Source organism: Perca flavescens, chromosome 18 (genome assembly GCF_004354835.1).
Source record: "Perca flavescens isolate YP-PL-M2 chromosome 18, PFLA_1.0, whole genome shotgun sequence".
Taxonomy (NCBI): Eukaryota; Metazoa; Chordata; class Actinopteri; order Perciformes; family Percidae; genus Perca; species Perca flavescens.
In genome coordinates this window covers 17,340,360-17,356,314 of record NC_041348.1, presented here as the reverse complement: position 1 = coordinate 17,356,314, position 15,955 = coordinate 17,340,360, and the positions used below count along the sequence as shown (strand labels likewise).

Here is a 15,955-nt window from a genome sequence, read left to right as displayed (position 1 = left end):
ATTGCTTCTTTATAAACATCAACGCTGACACTAACTGGTTTAAAGCACATGAAACTACATCAGACATAGCGTTCACCATGGTGTGTATTCAATATGTTGCCTTTTGTGTTGGTTCCACCTTTCTGAAAGATGTTAGCAAAATGTAAATCAATCAGATTTCTAAATATAATATCACAGATTTAAGTTCATATTATAAAACCTACTCATCACAGCTGCTCATACCATCACAAAGAAAAAATGTTCTTCCATATTAGGGGAAGATGTGCCAATTGCTCCTTCATACTCTAGTTGCAGATACAACACAGCTCTATAGGTTTAATAAGGGTCAGTCTGAAAAGAGAAGCTCTACAAACCTACAAAATGTCAGACACTGCAGTGTCATTACTCACAGTAAATGAGCTTCTTTTCCCAGCGTCTCCCTTTTGTCTTTTTTGTTGTGATCCTCCTGGATCCGGTGCACAGCGGGGATGCTGGGAACTGATATGCAATTAAGCAGCTTGTAAAATAGTAACTTTCAGGTCAACTGATGGAGCAACAAACCAATCTCAGTGATTGAATTGAATTTATGTAGAATTCTGGTTATGCTATTTGAGGCTAAAGCAAAATCCACAATCAATAGTACTGCTCGCCACCATGTTTAAATACCTCAAAGTTAATATCAAGCAGATCCACATTTAACATAAGGTATAGACAGAAAACAGACTGACACCTCCACTGCTTGGCATTCCCCAGTACCCCTGTTCCCATACCCACACATGCCCTCAATTACCCTATGAGCACCACATGTGCAACATCATTAATAAGATCCACTAATAATGGTGGCGAGCTCCATTGGCCGTGAGTGAGATTTGACTAATTACTGTAATTGTATTGGAGTCATGCTCATTAAATATGAAAATTGTGTTCTGTGAAATGAATGGGTTTTCATGATCACTCTTGTATGGACAGGCAAGAAATAAATTAGAGAGCAGTTTCTCGTTGTGCAATTAACTACAGCACACACAGCTACCTGCCACACCCCGCAGTCTGGTAATATAACGTGTGTGTATGTGTGTGTGTGTGTGTGTGTGTGTGTGTGGGGGGGGTATTTTTGTGGATGTTTGCCAATTTGCCATTACTTGTTGCTTATGATTCTCTTTACACATACTGTATGCATGACCTGCCTGCCCACGAGACGTGGAAATGTTAATATTGCACAAAGCATATAATTTCAATTGTAATGATGTTTTTCTTTATCTTTTATAGATAAAGTAGTTGTTCAGCTACATTTAATACATTTTTTTTCATTTGATTTGATGTTTCCTGTAGCTTATATCAAGTGTCTTCTCTTTTTCTGATATGGTTGTACTGTATGAATGAACATCGGACATGGCACAGCTTATTTACATACACTAAAATTCCTTTTATGCAATTTTTATCTCTTATTTGTAAACCACTTATTTAAACCTGCAACTTCTGAATGTTTTTATTTTTTTAATGGCTCTGCAACCATAATGTATGATCACTGACACGGGTGAAGAAAAGCTCCATGTTATATAAGGCATTCATAACATTTGTTGCCATAAGCAATTAGTGGTGAAAAAAACTTCCTATCCAAACACGACAGAATGTGCCTGTGACTCTTTACTGTAACTTTTGTTCATACTTCTTTCGATCATCTCTGGGGATTTCAGCAGCTGTCAGGACTCCAGAGCCTAGACGACAGCGTCAGGGAGTGGCTACGTCCCAGAGGAGCAGAACACCCCCCCCTCCTCCCCTTGGTTCTGCATGCTCAAGTTGTTTGAGAAATCTTGCAATGCAAATGTGGTACTTACCTTTGCCGCCCATCAACAAAACTGTGTCACACTCACGGCGTTCTGTGAAAGCCCTGATTTTGTCTGAGGAGATATAGAGGTGAGGAAAGGCAGGTAAACAAAGCATAATGTGGAGGTCAAATGCTAATGAGTGCTCCATTTGTTACGTCTGGCTCCCTCCAAAGGCAAAGTAACAACGTCAGAGGCGCCCAGACATAATAAATCATCCCAATAAATAATAAACTTTAAGATTCAGAGTGGAGTTAATGGTATTCATTGTGCCACCTCGAATGAATTTACAACCGAGTCCTGATTTCTCTCATGTGGCCCTATTTAAATTGTCCCATTTTAAGCTGCGTGCTTAAGACGGCAAGATGCTTGCAAGTCCATTTTCAGGCCAAATGCCCTACCATATAATTTCCATCTGCTCACTGGTTAATAGGGTAAGACCAGAGAGAACCCCACTATGAACTGTAATGTAACTTGCTTTAGATGAGATACAGACCATAATGCTGCAAGACTTGAACAGATGCAATGCCATGCAGCGTTTGCAGCTGTTGCGAGGCCTTAGAAAACCCACAGCTGTCCCATCTCTGTCTGAGTCCCCAAGTAAAAGGAAACTGAAAGACGGACGTGACTGATGAGGTGATGAAAACCCTAAAGAGGAGAGGATGAGGAGTATCACAGGTAGTGAAGTGCACCATTATAATACACATCTGTTTCTTTTCTGAACTCTCTGCACGCCAGAGGTACCGTCACTCAGTCAGTGTGGCTGCCTATAGATGGCGCTCAATTCATTTTGAAAAACACCTTTCTCATGGCTGTCTAACACAAAGTGCCACAGACTGCATGGTGGTGGGGATGAGCTGCAGAGAAAGGCACCCTTACCTGTCCTTGAGCCAGGCGACAGAGGGAGAAAAAAAAGAGTAGATTCAGCATGTATGTACGCTGTAGCCGGGAGCCATAAATCATGACCTTCTTCAATTTACACAGGAAGCATATTGATGGTTTCTTATCTCCTTCCCTCACTTTCACCTAGTTATATTGTCTAAGACGACACCACTCTGGGTAACCATGACTGACACTTTACAGCCTATTCCTCGGTGGACTCTCACCTCAGCTGCTGAATAATCCTCACATGAGGCAAAAGAAAGGAGTGTGAGTGTACGGTAGTAGTGGTGACGATACAAGGTTGCCCTAACAGTGTGATCATAGATTTTCTAAAAGAGGAAGGCAACAAGGTTGCCTGATTAACAGTGTGGCAGTGTCAATGCCCCTTCTAAAGCACCGGCAGGCCCGACGACTGGTGACGATTTAAGGAGAATAAAACATCATTTACATGATGGAAAGTCACTCTGAGGACAGTGGGCCATGCCCTAAATCCCTCCTAAAAGACTGAAAACAGAGAAAAGAATACTCACAATCCTACGAGGGAAGAGCTGCAATGATGAGAAGTGTATGAGACAGGTGATTATGTTTTATTATTTTACTTTCCTTGCAGTTTTTTTTCTTCATTGTTTTTTTAGTGGCCCTAAGCCTTGTGCATCCCTTTAAAAATGTTGCTTTGGTGTCCTTAGAGGACAAAAATGTCTGCGTCAAAATGCTGTAATGGTTGGTGGATTTTAAATGGGTTTCAATGGGGACATTTTTGTCCTTGAGGGTGAGGCTGAGTGTCTGTAGTTATTTTATTTAGTTTATTAGTTATTATTGATATTATTATTATTATTATTATTATTATTATTATTATAGGAGCTGAGGTTGAACTTCTTCCAAAATTCGAAACAAAAACCTCACACCCTTGCCAAAATGTATGCCATATGAATGAAAAATGATCGGAAAATTAAAAAGCAAAAAAAAGTTCCTATTGATGCATAAGGGATAAGTGTGAATGGATGACACTTGTACATTCACTACACTAACATACTGGTATTGCTGACGTACTGTGCAGAACATTCCACAAGTTAATACACAGTTGTTATTGCCAGCAATAATATGGAGTGGCAGGCGTAGCCGTGCCAAGAGAATAAATAAAAAAAATGGAAAAGTGACAAGTCCATTTATTTGTTTAATTCAATCTTCTGTTGAGAGATGTTTTCGCTGGACACCATAGTTGATTTTGTTTAAGGGAATGGTTTGTGGCAGGCTGATTAAACACAGACTTACTCCCCCAACCCCTAAAGTTGAAAGCCTAGTAAATGAAATGACTTCCACAGGATTGCACCACAAAGGAACAGAGTGTGTCAGATGTGCATTCAGCCAATGTTGTAGCCAACACAAGGTCAAACGGGACATCGTGTAGACAGCAAACCAACTGACAGTCGGGGCAGGAGGATGCCGTTACACCCCAAGGCACCCTCTTGCTAAAGTGCACACAGACAGATGCACACATGATTGGTCATGCTAGGAACCGTTTGACTGTACATTTCATATGCTGAGATCAAGACAAGGCTGTACTGTAACACTGATAGATGTGTCTAATGAAAGCATGATGAGTACCCACTATTATTTTGTTAATAACCATTGAATAAAAAATGTCAAACTGCAAATGTGATTTTAACTGAGTTTTTAATCTACTGTAGGTAATGTTAAAGCTCTGCATATTTTTTATGTTAGGGGAAAATTCCAATAAAATATATATTTTGTTACATTATATAGTGTCAGTATTATCAATGTAGGGTACAAACATTAAAAGTTTATTTACCTGTTAAAAGCCAAAACCATCAGTATTGTTGCATACCAGCCTATATATATATATATATATATATATATATATATATATATATATATATATATATTTTATAGACTCAAAGATACAGTTTTGTTGAGGGTATCCATGGAGTCAATCATCACAAGGTTCATCTATCCAAGCATCTTTGTAGATGCTGGGTGACAATCTGCACAAAAAAGATCACTCAGGACTGAGGATTGGGGTTAGGATCTGACAAAGACCACTGTGGTCGAAACATTGTCATGTTCATGTAGAACAAACAAGATAGCAGTGTGGGATTTTCTTTTTTGGTATCCATACAGGCTCTTTTTATCCTGAAAGAATTGTGATATATTAAGTTAACTTGGTCAGTAAATGTGGTACAAACTTAATGTTTTTGAAGATAGATTTCTTCCCATGTTTCGTTAGCTTGAAGGTATTCAAAGAAATAATTTGCAATGATTACATAAACCATTTGATTTTATTGTCACTGTACATTCAGTGCACTTAGATCTGACTCACTCCAAAAAAAGCATATATTTACACATGGGTACATTAGGCATGAACACAACAAACAAAACACAAGAAAATGTCACACAATACTGTCCAGTGAAACCCAGCTGTGGTTGGCTTTTTGCTTGTTAATCCCAATTTTTTAAAACATTTTTTCTCAATGTCTCCCCAGGACTGTGTGTTCATAGTTACCCTGTCCTATTCCAAGCATAGGGTAAGTTTATAATTAAAATGAGCCAAATTGATTCATATATCACAATTGCTAACATATTGCTTTTAAGGGGAGTAAACCTCTTGGGTAATCACATGTCTACGATACATACAACTAGCAGGGTCCTTTATACACCGCGGACCAGGGACGGCCAGGGAGGTTCCTCCATGTTTTATGTAAATCTCGTCATCTGAGTGCATGGAGATAAGTCCGCAAATGGAACAGCGAATAAGCAGCTTTCTCCTCCGAGGAATGTGTTCCCCAATTGCAGCAGGTTCATCTACATTTTTTTTAATACCCAGTCAGTGATGTCACTTTATTTCTGTGCCACTGATTCCCAGGAGGAACCCATGGCCCGTTTCCAAACCCAGTGTAATTTTCAAAATATGAATTGAGGTATAGGGTCTAGACTACTTCACTCGCTATACGTCCTGCTGTGCTGATAACCAAAATCGATGATAACGTAGAGTGTGTGTTTCAGCATTGAGAGACACAAAGACCCAGAAAGGAAAAAAAAGATATCCCACCTTAGACCAAATATAACGGACTCACGACTCATTACAGTGATTTATATTACGCAGCTATTCAGGTGGGCTCTAAATGTGTGTGTTGAAGTTGCTGATAAATCATGAGAAATTCATTAAATGGGCAAATAAAACCAACGATCATAGTTATATCAATGCACAGCAGCTACAGTATAGTATGGTGAAATATGCACAATACATTTGCAACGCACACCACTGTACAATATGTCCACATTGTAAACAAAGCACAACTAAATGTCTGATGCTCCACAACACAAGGGGTGGCCATATTTGCCTTGCATAGACCAGTGATCGGTCTGTTATGAAACTATTACAGACCCCCATGAAATCGCCTTTGTAAAGGTTTTGACAAACCCTCCCCACTGTCAACCGAAATAAAATGTCTCTCGTCCCCAAGGTAGAGCCAAAGCAGAAATTTAATTGCTCCATTTCTATTGAGAATTTCAGCTAAGGAGACAATTAGAATTAATTGGATGTAGTAGAACCATTTTAGAACTCTGGAAATAAATTAAGCATTTTTCTTTTATTTTCTAATATTAATTTGAGAAGCGGGGAAAGTTGGGAAACAATTAACTACGATCAGTCTTCAAAGTGCACAGAGAAGGTACGTGTAGAAGAGAAGTTATGGGCCAGAACGTGTTTATCAACACTTAAAACACTCTCCTTTAACCATGGTAATAGGAAAAACATCACTTATTTTAGTTTCTTCTCATAGTTAGGCTACAGGGCGAGACTTCACACAGCAGCGTCTATATCGACAAAGAGGCTGATGCTTGATCAATGCATATATTGACTGAACAAAAAAAGATCGGTTTTCACCACCATCGTAGGTTTAGAGGATGCTGAAAATGAAATGACGCACAGCTGGATGATAAGCAGATTGAAGGTACAACCATTAATAATATACTGTAAATAACATCCATCAGGCTCAAAATGCAGTTTTATCAGTTTCCCCAAGTATTTGAAGAAATTACGCTTTGGTTTGCTATTGTACAGCAGTGATACATCCCTTGTTTTCAATTGGGGATGGTTTAGCTGGTTACACATTTGGGGAAGTGTATCATGGGAATTGTATTCTCTACTGTACTGGGATAGAATTATATATGCATTACATTACAGTGAATCAATAGCGTCTGTTCCTGTGGGGATCATTTCAAGTATAGAAACTGGCTGTAGTTACTGGTGGCTTGGCTTTATGTTTTCTTCTCGTTTAGGCAGAAGCTAATGGCACTTTAAAACACTTTTAAGACACTACTGCTTTAAAGTGTTGATAAGGGACAATACCTTACTCACTAAAGAGCAGCTGCTTATTGTATTATTTTGATCTTATGATAACATGTTTATAACTATTACATTATTCTGATTGCTTTCTTTGAATCATTTGGCAATTGGTTTACAATTGTTAGATATTACCCTATACAAGTTTACTATCACTTCTGGAGTATACAGATTTTTAAACTTAGTTAGAGCAACTCAGTGTCAGCGTTTCTAGACATGAACATTCATTGCCCGTTTGAATGATTTGCACCTTCATTAAAGATAAAAGAGCAAAATAATTGTCGAAAAATACAGAACATTAGTGAGCCGTAATCTGAGGTCTGATATAGTCTGTTTCAATTCAGAGTAATTCAAGTTATATTCTCAGAAACACAAGTGTCATTATATCGTTGCACTCAAACATTTAAACCTGCAGTAAAGTCTAGCAAATAGTTTTAAAAGGCTGCCATCTTAGACTTTAACAATCAAGGAGACAAAGGGACTCAAAACCCTCAGTTTAAAAAAAATGCATTAGTTTTATTTGAACTTGTCATCTTGAAACTCAAAAAGATCACAAGGATAAAAAGGAGACATTATCTGTCAAACTTAAGCTGTGGCAGATGTGTGTACTTGCATGCGAAAATGTCTATTGGCCATTTATATACGGGCGAATTTTGGCCTATAGTTTGAAAGGGGAGAGATCATGGCCAGTTTGAATCCATTCATAAAGACGTGGGGGCTTTGTTTTGTTTTTTTTTCTCACTTGAGTTACTTGGAAATCTTAATGCCCAGCGACAACAGAGTCAAAATGTCAAAATCTCCTCACTCAGAGGCACAATATTTAACCTGTAGTCCACACTGAGAACAAAATATCGGATCATTAAAAAATTGTTTAGATGCGATCATACAGACTTTGGTATCACACAAGACTTTGACGAAAAACAAACAAAGGACTAATGTGATAGCTGTGGAATTAATGCTATCAATATAGTGACACTTGTTTGAGCATACAACCTAAACAAAGGGGTGTGGATATGAGAAAAAGCAAAACCTATACAATACAATGCAATCTAATACCGCACCATCACAAACTATGGACTCAAAAACAACCAGAGAGTTGAATCAGCACCTATGTGACACAAACTGAACATTATAAACTTTACAAAGGTAGTATTTATTGCAGGGCTATGAGGTTGCATTACACATCGTTTTAGATTGCATTAAATTGCATAGATGTTGCGGTTATTGTACCTGTATTTAAATAAAATAAATATGTTTTAACAAGCCATAGTTAAAAATTCTCAGCACAGAATATTAGCTTATCATGTGTATTTTTCACAGTATGCTTAGTTGCCAATATTTGTGTATGACACTGAACACATAGAAGTGAAGAATGAGGAGGGAGTTTAGTGTCCATAAGCAAAAACCACTGACTGAGACTCAGAGGCTACCAGACAGAGCTCGCTATTACAATACCCATTATTGCCACATTATTCACAGATGCTTAGTGCAAACTCTTTGTGAACTCTGATCACCAGCCAACCAATGTCCTTCTGTAAGCACCAAGTTGACTCTAACCGCTGAGTCAATGAAGCTACTACGAGGTAAATACATTACGAGGAAATCGAGAGTCCTACAGACCCATGGTGGGTACCGCTTTCTTTGATGACGAATATAAGAATATGTCTAGCAATTCTCTCACCCCCCTCCCAGTGCAATTTCACACAATATACAGTACACATATTATATGTAGACCAGTTAGAGACTATTGCTTTAACAACTGAGATTAGAAAATATGGAAAAAAGAACCAAAAACACATAATGTGGCTACGTAGCCGTACGGTTCTTCAGGACATTTATATTAACACACTTCCATTTTGAGATGAAAATAAGAAACAAATTCACAGAAGCTTCAGGTGATATAGAGCATTGGGTCTCTGGTTATAACAAGACCTCGGTTGCCTGATTTCTGTACACAACATCTTTATATACATCATCATGATCCCATGTCAATCAAGTTGATATTTACCCTTTTCAAAACTATTTCAAGTCCCCTTTTCTTTTATGTGTATTACCATTTAAAAGTGTTAACATGACTCAGTAGTCCAAGCTTCATCCTTTCACTGTCAATTGGCACACCACCTTTATTTTTTATGGGCTGACCCTTGCCTCCCATTGGGTGATGCTGCTGTCTGTCAAACATCTGGCCCAGGTGTCAAGCCTTGGCCTCCAACATCTCGAGGAATAGTTTGTGCATGGGGACTTTGCCCTGCATTTTGATGCTGTAGAAGTGCTGAACAGCCTTAGTGGCGGTCTGACGGAGCAGAGGCAGGGTCATTAGCAGCTTGCCTGCCCGTCGAGGGTCCTCTGGATGCTGGGAGCCCTCAAAGTCCTGCAGAGCCTCGTGGAGAGAATCCTGGAGCCTTTGGACGGCCTCGATATTCTCTATGTGCATGGAGTCTGGAGCAAGAAGGATGGTGGGGAAGGATGGAAGGAGAAAAGAAAAGATTTTTATTATTCATAATTCAAAGCTATAACTATTAAATGTATTAAATGAAGAGCAAACATTTTCTATTGATCTGCCGTTTGACAAATGCAACAACAGCTTTTTTGCAGCAGCATCGGCTGCCTTTAAATTCTGCAGCCTGTCTTTGCAAACATGCAATTTTGGAGAAAGGTTTTCTCTTGGTAGTAGTTAATGACGCTCCTTAAATAAATGCCTATGCATGGCCAGGACTCTAGGGAGAGAGAGGGAGAGGTACTGTAGGTCTGTATAAATATACAGTGGGACAGGAAAAAGATTCATTTCTTTGGGTATCATGGACCACATACATCCCCCCTGCTAATGAATTCAGATGGCTGCATTACTAGGATATCGTTCAGCTGAATGATGGCGGCAGATGGCCTTCATTTCCATAAGAAAGAGCAGTTGGCCCCCTTATGTATAAGCTCTAAAATAAAACCAGTTGAGACTTATTAAAAACTGCTCTCTATGTACAAGTCTACAAGACAGGGGGAAAAAACAGGCTTGTCCTCCAAAGGACAAGCTGACACAGAGAGCGTTTTAATGGACAAGCAGTGGCTTGCTTTCAGCCAATTTCACTGCACAGACTTACAGTGTCGGGCCTAATCTGTGTATGTATCATATCCACAATACATTTACTGATAGAAACAATTGTGCACGGCAAAATGGAAATTCAATTCAGTATTATAATTGAATCGAAGCAATGCATCTTGGTATATCTAAGAATAAGAGCGACTCGTCTCATCCTATAAACGCACTGTATTACTGTAGCTAAACCAAATGTGGCTGCTGATTGAAGCGTGTGAGTGAGGGAATTAGATCAGCTCTGCTATGTGTCATGAAAGTTGTGGAGTGAAGTAAGACCGTGTATAAACATGTAAATGAGGCAGAAAAAAGGAGAGTACAAGGCTAATTATGTTCCTAACTGACTGATTAAGTCTCTTTTACCAGTCGCCTTCTGTGTAAATTGCATTTCTATCTTGGGAAATTAACTAGGCTATGTGGACCGCACATGTGTTCCAGCTCTCTTCATTTGAAACCTTCATGTTAATACTGATCTGATCCTCCTTTGGCTGTGTGAGTGTGTGTGTGTGTGTGTGTGTGTGTGTGTGTGTGTGTGTGTAAAGTAGAGAGAGAAAGGGAGATGCAAAGAAAGAATGTTTTCAAATGTGTGTCAGTGTGTGAGAAATGTGTGTAAAAGCAGAGTTTTTTTTCCCTGTGTGTGTGTGGGTGTGTGTGTGTGTGTGTGTGTGAGTGTGCGTGTGTGTGTGTTGGAGGTGTTTAGGGGCGGAATGCAAAACTAACTTTGAAGAAACAATTTCCATGTAATCCGTCAGCAGCCTGGCGTCAATCCCGTCGATACTCCGCTAATTACAAAATCAATGGCCATGAATTTCCACAGCTGTTACACCCACAGGACCCCAGGAGCTGAAGCTGAGACTGTGTTCAAACGAGCCAAAGCTGCCCTTTTGCCCTCCCTGAGCCTCCCTCTCAACCCCTGCTTTCCTCTCTCACACTTCTCCCTTACCTTTACATCCCTGTCTTTCCATCAACCCCCCTTACCCTCCAACTCTGTCCTCCCATTTATCCTCCCCTCTCTCCACTCTCCCATGGAGAGTTTGTCATCAGAAGACTAAAGCTCTGGGCTCAGCATTTTTCATTTTTCAGTCAGGCAGGAGAAAAGACTCCTAACAGGCATTGATTAGTGGGGGACAGGCCCGGTCTCATGAAAAGCAAACTGTCGATACGGGCGCAGCATCTTCACATTGGAATAAACGAGGCCCGTCGCTCCCCAACGCTCATTCCACTCCACTTAACACATTTTATTGACAGCCCCTGTTTTCCTAATGAAATGCTAAATATATCTCCCTCGGCTGTGGCGCGCTGGCAGCCACTGTTATGGAGATGGAGAGAATGAGAGCACAATGTGACAGACACACACACACACACACACACACACACACACACACACACACACACACACACACACACACACACACACACACAAATTAAAATATAGAAGTGCACACACACACACACACACACACACACACACACACACACACACACATAGGGAGTGTTGAATTAAACGACCGTGCTCCTGACCTTTTTGTCCCCTCTTATCAGGTATCCTTCAGCGTGGAAGTGATCGGCTCACCAGATATAGACAATCACTTGACATTTTTTTGCTTTATTTCTTTGTTTGGTTTAATTAAATGCCAACTATCTAGATTTATGTAAGATTTAATGTAGAGATGTACCTTCATGTCAAGCTCATGGTACCTTTGCATTTGCAGAGAAAAATAAGGAGATAATAATAGGATACTTGCAATGAAAATACAAGTTCTTGATGCTACAAAATATCACTTTTGTTTAGCCAAGTGCCTAAACCAAAAGTAACAAGCTTTAAAGTTGAAAAAAACCTAAGAAAATCCAAGACTCCATCAAATTTAAGTATTGTTAATGCCTTCCCACATTTCCCCAAAACTCAAAAAGTATTTGGTATATTAGGAAACTTTGGTAAATCTACTATAATTATTATTTAAAATAAAGTTCTATTGTTTGGCAGCACTGCATCAGTTTATAGCGACCAACAGTGGGATTGAGGAGGCTAAATATACCTGAGTTGGCGAGGGCGATGGCTTTGAGTGTGACAAACTCTTCCTTCTCCATGCGCAGCTTCTTGTAGCGTCGGACAAGCGGCAGGATGGCGACGTGCAGGTCCAGTAGGCCTGAGATCCTCGCCTGCTCCTCGTCCACCACATAGTCCTCTGCATACACAATCTCGTCTTCGCAGGGTAGCGAGCGAAACACGATGCTCAGCACCAGGATCTCCATCCAAGCACTCTGCAGTAGACTCATCTGGTCTGCCAGTGAGAGAGAGGAAAAACCTGCAGAATTGAAAAGAAAATGGGTTATTTTTTTAAGATTTTCTTCCAGGTATTGCTGCACTCACACTGTAAAACCACATGACAAATCACGAGATCAACCCATTAACCTCACTCCACTGTAATTGGCCGACTCGGGCCCTCAATGTGTTTTATGGGCTGTGTTTGCAGCTCTGTGTAATCCGTGAAGAAGTCCAACTTGAAACAGAGGCCGATGACTGTATGTGGGGGGCTTAAGGGGAGAATATAAATCAGTCAAGTATGGAGGCCTTTGAAACATGAGCTAGGGCTGCTTTAACCGCAAGATGCCGCTTAGTGATGACAAATCCACTTTTAAACCTAACCATCTCTTATTCTTGTCATGGCACTAAAGAAAGAACATAATGTGAATTCTGAAATCAAACTGACTAAATGAATGGGTTGAAATCAAAGTGGCCTCAGTCACTTAATCATTGTTTCATGGTTTGTGTCATCATCTGTCATAATATGAAGTTATCCATCATATAACTCCGTCATATAACTCTCCTCAAATATAACAGATTTCATCTCTCAAATATTTTTTGGGCTATCATTCCTTCATCTGGGTCGTTTTTATAGTAATCTGAACTTTCAAGGAGTTTGGAATTTATTAAGGCACTTTAAGCCTGAAAGGTTAAACAAGCAACTATATTTGATGCCATTTGTGTAGAGTTTAGTGGACTACATTTATTTAAAAAAACAAACAAGAAATCTTAAAAAAAAAGTCAGCTAAAGGAGGGATATGTTGAAGTCAAAAAGCGATGGAAGAGATTTGAGTATGCTGTGTTTTGAAAGGGTATAGATTTTCCTTTTTTGTACTGAAAATTAAGATTTAACTTGTATCTATCCATTATGGATTTAGCTTAATACTGTAAAGATAGTTGTAATTTAACACACAAAAAAAATCCTAACTTCCACTTATTAGCTTTTCCTTAAAGTTTTCAGTGGAGGAGTTTGCTCAGTTGCCTTGAATGATGTACTGGTTGTAATGTTAGGTATATCTTATTTCATTAATTTCTATTTCTCTTGTAAAGTAACTGTAGAGTATTTTGAGTGGTTGCATAAGGGCTCCAACAGTAACTAATGGATGAACTATATACAAAGAAACTTCAGATACCACCCTGATGAAGGCAAGATGGCGGAACATTTTGGGTTATAAAGCACAGTGTATTTAAGACGAGTGTATTTGGTCTTACACACACACTGATCCGCATCTTGTGTGTGCGCTCTCAAAATTAGAGCTGGTTATAACATGAAGTCATAAACTATAATTGATGGAATTCTCTTTAAATTAAATGCATTATTATAATGATTACAGAGGGACATAATGGTATTATAATGGGAAAGATTTTCAATCAAGGTAAGACAAAACGAAAACATATTCCATCTGATAGACACTTTCTTGATCCTTTTGTCTCATGCGTTCAACCTTCTGCACTCGAGGTAACAATCCATCCAAGATCTCGAGGTCGACCCGTCAACTCTCTTCTCTAACATTCACACACACCACATCAAACAGACGGACATCTGAAAGGACCTCAAGTGCCACAATACCTTTCACTACTCTATAGTGAATGGGAAGGTGATTGGGGGTATTGACCAGGGCCTTGAACCCACCACCTGCTTACTTAAATCTGAGGTTGTATGGATGGGTATGGGGCAGGTTGACTTAAAAGAGGTCCTTCTGATGGTTCTTATCAAGCAAATAGAGAAACGATGGGGAGAGACAGAATGAGGGAGAGAGAAAAGAGTGCTGGGGGTGTCATTGATTAGTAGATTGTAATCAGTCCACCAAATGCGCAAGGGGGATCGATCCAAGCCTCAGATCTGACAAACAGACAGTTGATGGAGGACATCCGGTACACGTTTAGTGGGGGTGGGGGTGGAGGGACTACAGGATCACTGAATGTACATACTGTAGGCTGCACCAGGAACTCATGAATTTACTCTCCATCCCCAAAAGACAAGAAAATTAATAGTTTTAATCCAGTAAGGTGTATTTAGAATAATGAGGGAGGATCAATGAGTCTAACATAATACATGTGTAGACAAAGTGAGTGAGAAAAACTGATGTAAAGGAGCAATGATTTAGACAAAAAATAATGCTTATTACTAGTGTGTAATACATCAAAGCTCTCATTTGGTTCACCCACCCAAAAAAGCATTAAAAGATCATTTTATACCACCATTTCTTCTGTTACGTTATCTCAGGTTTTTCTTTTAACATTTCTTTACACATTTTGTGAAAGAAGTGCACCCTTTTTAGCAGTCTCATTCTTTTCTTCATCATTCTTTTCTTTTCCCCAGACTGTGTGTGTGCGTTTTTTTTTTCTCTACTCAATTTACTGAAGTGGTGCAGTGACTTCTTGGCTCCCTGGGGGTCACCCCCGAGCTTCAGGTGTGTCGCCCGGAGGTGGCTGAGTTAAGTGTCGCTGTGGAGGGTGATTCCCCCTGATGAAATATCAATATTTCACCCTACTGATTTACTGCCGTTTGACCAAACATGACACATTATTGAGCAAACTGGGAATGTCTCTGTCTCTGCTGTTTTGTCCCTGTGATGACAAAAAGCATGAACAAGGGATGCCACAGGTTTCCACGACACTATAAAGAAAGGAATTATCATCTACTATTCTGCCCTACAACGGCAGAGAGCAGTGAAGGAGAAATTAAGGAAAAAGAGTTTAAAGTTTACAGGCTGCCCGGAAAACTGCATAGAAAGGTTGTAATGCTTTCATTTTATACCTTTTAATGCTGATTAGTCCTCCTAATTAAATCATAGGCTATAAAGGATACTTAAAAAAAATGCAGATACTGCACTCTGCCTTTGGATGAAATCGAAATAAAAATCAATCTATAGTTTAATACATTTAAATATGGGATTTAAAGGCAACTTAAACACACCGAGTTGAGATGGCAGTTACCGACACTCTGCTAAGCTAACGTTATCTTTTAGTCAAACTAGCTTAGGTTAGCTTTAGCTACTGCTTTATTTAGCTACTGTATGTTGGATAACAAACTGAATGAACAAAATATTGGTTCAACTGATCATTTTCAGTTAAAGAGAAGTGGAGTAAGTAAATTTAGCTAGATAGTTGCTATCACATAGCTTTCTTGCTGTCTATTGACTGTTTCATTGTGACAGAGCCCGTAGATTATTATTTTTTTTACAGAAATGCATTTTAATGGGATGGTGTTTGTTATACAGTTAAACCGAGTCTTTCTGTTTAATGATAACCAAATAGTTGTTGTTTGTCTTCGTAACACTGAATTAAGTGATGGTGAATCAAATTTGGGATTCAATTCTACTTACTAGGACTGTAAATCTACATGTAACAGCCTATGATGTTACAGGTCATACTGAATCACTGTACCATATGATTTAACAGTATATCATGTGTCTATTTCTATAAGGTAACAATCCTCAGCATACTGTGGGATGTTAGTGATTGTTTGCACAAAAGAAGAGAGCTTTGGCTATGCAACAGTACATTGACAT

At 39.3% G+C, this 15,955-nt stretch overlaps 1 protein-coding gene across 4 annotated transcripts in view; it reads right to left on the bottom strand.

Annotated features, from left to right (window-relative positions):
- Window positions 1-7,328: 7,328 nt before the first annotated feature.
- esrrgb (estrogen-related receptor gamma b) overlaps window positions 7,329-15,955 on the bottom strand; it is a 134,879-nt gene continuing 126,252 nt past the window's right edge. For all 4 annotated transcript variants that reach the window (XM_028604864.1, XM_028604865.1, XM_028604867.1 and 1 more), the window contains 2 exons: window positions 12,172-12,441; window positions 7,329-9,486 (listed from right to left, as the gene is read on the bottom strand). In XM_028604864.1, the coding sequence (XP_028460665.1) occupies window positions 9,242-9,486; window positions 12,172-12,441 (515 nt within the window). In that variant the 3' untranslated portion in view covers window positions 7,329-9,241. The remainder of the gene's footprint in view (window positions 9,487-12,171; window positions 12,442-15,955) is intronic.